General features: G+C 36.9%; 1 protein-coding gene across 1 annotated transcript; it reads right to left on the bottom strand.

The window, feature by feature from the left end:
* Window positions 1-2,459: 2,459 nt before the first annotated feature.
* LOC123963772 (olfactory receptor 4K14-like) lies at window positions 2,460-3,437 on the bottom strand. Its single transcript, XM_046040814.1, has one exon. The coding sequence runs from the start codon at window positions 3,435-3,437 to the stop codon at window positions 2,460-2,462; it is 978 nt and encodes a 325-aa protein (XP_045896770.1).
* Window positions 3,438-3,959: the final 522 nt, after the last annotated feature.

The following is a 3,959-nucleotide window of genomic DNA, read 5'->3' as shown; positions in this document are numbered from 1 at the left end:
TTGGAAACGGTGGTCCCAGCTCTTTTCAGGTCATTGACCAGCTCCTCCCGTGTAGTTCTGGGCTGATTTCTCACCTTTCTTAGGATCATTGAGACCCCACGAGGTGAGATCTTGCATGGAGCCCCAGTCCGAGGGAGACTGACAGTCATGTTTAGCTTCTTCCATTTTCTAATGATTGCTCCAACAGTGGACCTTTTTTCACCAAGCTGCTTGGCAATTTCCCCGTAGCCCTTTCCAGCCTTGTGGAGGTGTACAATTTTGTCTCTAGTGTCTTTGGACAGCTCTTTGGTCTTGGCCATGTTAGTAGTTGGATTCTTACTGATTGTATTGGGTGGACAGGTGTCTTTATGCAGCTAACGACCTCAAACAGGTGCATCTAATTTAGGATAATAAATGGAGTGGAGGTGGATGTTTTGAAGGCAGACTAACAGGTCTTTGAGAGTCAGAATTCTAGCTGGTAGACAGGTGTTCAAATACTTATTTGCAGCTGTATCATACAAATAAATAGTTAAAAAATCATACATTGTGATTTCTGGATATTTCTTTTTTAGATTATGTCTCTCACAGTGGACATGCACCTACGATGACAATTTCAGACCCCTCCATGATTTCTAAGTGGGAGAACTTGCAAAATAGCAGGGTGTTCAAATACTTATTTTCCTCACTGTACATATATATATTTAATATTATGTTACTTCAATAACAGTGACTACACAATGTTTTGGGGTACTTATACAAATTGTAAATCAAGTGCTGTGCCTCAGTGATTGTGAATGTACATTGTACTTTTCCAAGAGAGACGAGAGAAGATATAGAAAGCTATTCCTCAAAACAGGGGCACAAGAATTTAACGCTTGGCAATAATGAACTAGTATTGTAAATTACAAAGGAATGATCAGAGTAGTTGTCTATTTTTGTATGCATGCTGTCAACCTAATTGTTTGTAAAACAGTTTTGTATTTCTAAGTGCGTTTGACAGAGTCCCGGTGTCGACCCTCCCACCGCTATGTTGTGTTTTTAAGACTTATTTTTTGCCCCAGAATACTGCAGACATTGATTTTTTTTTAAGTGTTACCACAAAAAGAGGAATAACTGTATTTATTAAGTGTTTAATGTACAAGCATGCTTTGCATCACTAAAACACATTACCATGCCATTGGAAATTGACTGACATTGCACAAGTGTGCCACATTGTAGCTAAAGTACTTTTTTATTGAATAAAGTATGGCATGGGCACACGTAAAAGCCATTGTTATATGTTTTATTCTCATTATCACATTTTAGATGTCTATTTTTGACACTCATACCAGGGAGCCCAACACAGGTTGACTCAGAGGATGATAATAATATGCAAATAAAACACACATATACACACAGTGTATATGCAGCCTCACATTTTTATTATGTAGGATATGGTAAAATAAATAATTAACAAAGAATAACACAGAAGATACAGTGTATACAAATATTTAATATGTCCAAAACACAGAGTAAACCTGTCAGGGTGAAAAAGGAATAACTCCATACTGGTTTAAGCTACTGACAGCTGTAGATAACTTTCTGCAGTTCTGTAAGGTAAGGTTCACTCCAGATACAAAAAGGAAAAGGTCTGAAGAGTATAAACTGAAGAAAGTTATGTGACCAGGAAAAGGCGAAGGCATTTCAAAGCTGGAGAAACCTCAGATATTTGAAATTTGGGGGGCAGAGTTTCTGAGGGACCACTGGAAGGGGGGGAGCTGCTATATGTTTTAGCAGTTTAGCACACAATCTGTGTGCAGAATCAATTACTCTCCCTCTGATTTCAAACTTTCAATAGACCAAGAGGAGGCAAAACGAAGAATGGAATGATGAGTGTAAAATCTCAAGCAGTGACTAGAATGTTTATTCTTTGTTAATTGAAGCGAATGATACAAAAAACTTCTGCACACAATTATATTGTAATTGTTATACCTTATATTAGATTACGTATGAATGGTTCATTTGCAAAGATAGACAGCTTAGTTTTTAGTGTGCACACAAACTGTTGTTGGGATAGCAAAAACACATTACTTTCACAATACGTTATTTCATGTAGAGTGTATGTCAAAAGTCAAGGAGGATAACATACACAAATGTATTATTCATGATCTAAAGTTTAAACATAAACATTGCCATAACCAAAACAACTGCATTAATCATTTTTGAATTTATTTGAAACAGAAAACATTGGATGAACCATTACAAAATAATGGTCACATTAGAGTTTGCACAGAAGGCAGGACAACATGTGAAACAAATGTGTGTTTTAAAGCTCCACTGAATTTTCTTCAAACCTAAAAGAAAAAAAAATAGTAAACACTCTAAAATGTCTTTACATTCCTGTGTTATAATCCGACTGAATCTGATTGGAATTCACTACATTATGTGCAGAAAGCCTGAGCATTAGCCTGCTAATGCTTCAGAAATTCAACACTGCAATGTCACTTTGAATGTGCAATAAAAACAGCCCTCTTGGCTACATTATTTGTTACTTGCCTGCTTTTTCTGTTGAAAAGCCTAAACAGTTGTACCCTTATGACTTTAATGCTCAAACCATAGACTGCTGGATTAAGAATGGGTGGGAAAATCAAAAAGTACAGAGATAAAAACAACTTGGTTGGGTAGGGCAAGTGACTAATGTTGAATCGACTTTGTGCTATTTCAAAAAAGCACCCGATGGAGTAGTTTATTACTGCTAGTAGGTGAGGGGTGCAGGTCCGGAGGGCTTTGGCCTTGGATTTGCTGAATGACCTTACACATATCCTCAGGATATGTGCGTATGAATAACAGATCATGGCCAGCTGTGGAAGTGTATATATAGCTACAGATAGTAGGCCAACTATGTTAACAATAGATGTATCTGTACAGGCAAGTTTCACCAGAATGTAACTGAAACAGTACACCTTTTCAATAGTTCTTTCGCAAAACTGAAGCTGAAGAGTGAAAATGAAAACAATGAGAAATGCCAGCATGGGGTAAAGCCACGTAAAGACAATAAGTTTTACAACTTTCTGTGACATGATTTCATAATAAAGCAGTGGATGACAAATGGCTACATACCTATCATAACTCATCGCTGCTAGAATTGTGAATTCAATGAAGGCATATGTGTGTAAAGCATAGATCTGTGTCTGACAAAATGGTAGAGATATCTCAAATGATTGTGACAGCAGGTTGCTCAGTACTGCTGGCATTAAAGCAGTGCCTCCATACAGACCATTCACAGCCAGGTTACACAGTAACAAATACATGGGCTCATGCAGAGTTTTTTCACAATATACCACTCCTATTAACAGAACATTTTCAGCAACAATGGTTATATAAATAATCAGGAAGATGCAAAAATAAATTGGCTTCAGGTCTTTCATTCCATTGTAATCAGATAGATAAAAAGATGTCACATAAGAGAAATTTGTCATGCTGACAAATGAATCATAAAGCATCTAAATACTCCAGAACATACGTTACAATATTGCACTCAACAATCTGAGATGAAAAGTTTTACCTTAGCTTGCAGTCCCCCTCCCCCACCCGCACTTAACTGCACTGAATCGCTTTTATACTCTTTATATTTCTTCTCCTGTGAAATGAAGTCATGTGGTCTTACCTATGTGCCAATGATTTCTTTTGTTAAATCCTGTAATTCAAACACATGGGGTGAGGGCGTGGGAGCATGAATTGGTTTAGTTTATGCATATAAACAAATAAAAATAATTGAAAAACTAAAAGCATAGGTTTTCTATTCTCCTGTATTTTTTCAGGTATGTACTGCAGTGTATGGAAATATTAACGTATCAACACGAACACTTCCAACTGACAGGAAATCTCAGTGTTCATTAAGGCATATATCCAGAGGTACCCTGACATTGCTATTTAACAGTGGTAAAGTTCGATGATAATTTATATAGTCGTTTCCTCGTCACTCATTAACAGTTGATGTT

The sequence above is a fragment of the Micropterus dolomieu genome, linkage group LG23 (assembly GCF_021292245.1).
Source record: "Micropterus dolomieu isolate WLL.071019.BEF.003 ecotype Adirondacks linkage group LG23, ASM2129224v1, whole genome shotgun sequence".
Taxonomy (NCBI): Eukaryota; Metazoa; Chordata; class Actinopteri; order Centrarchiformes; family Centrarchidae; genus Micropterus; species Micropterus dolomieu.
Note: the sequence above shows the minus strand (reverse complement) of the source record. Positions and strands in the feature narration are given on the sequence as shown.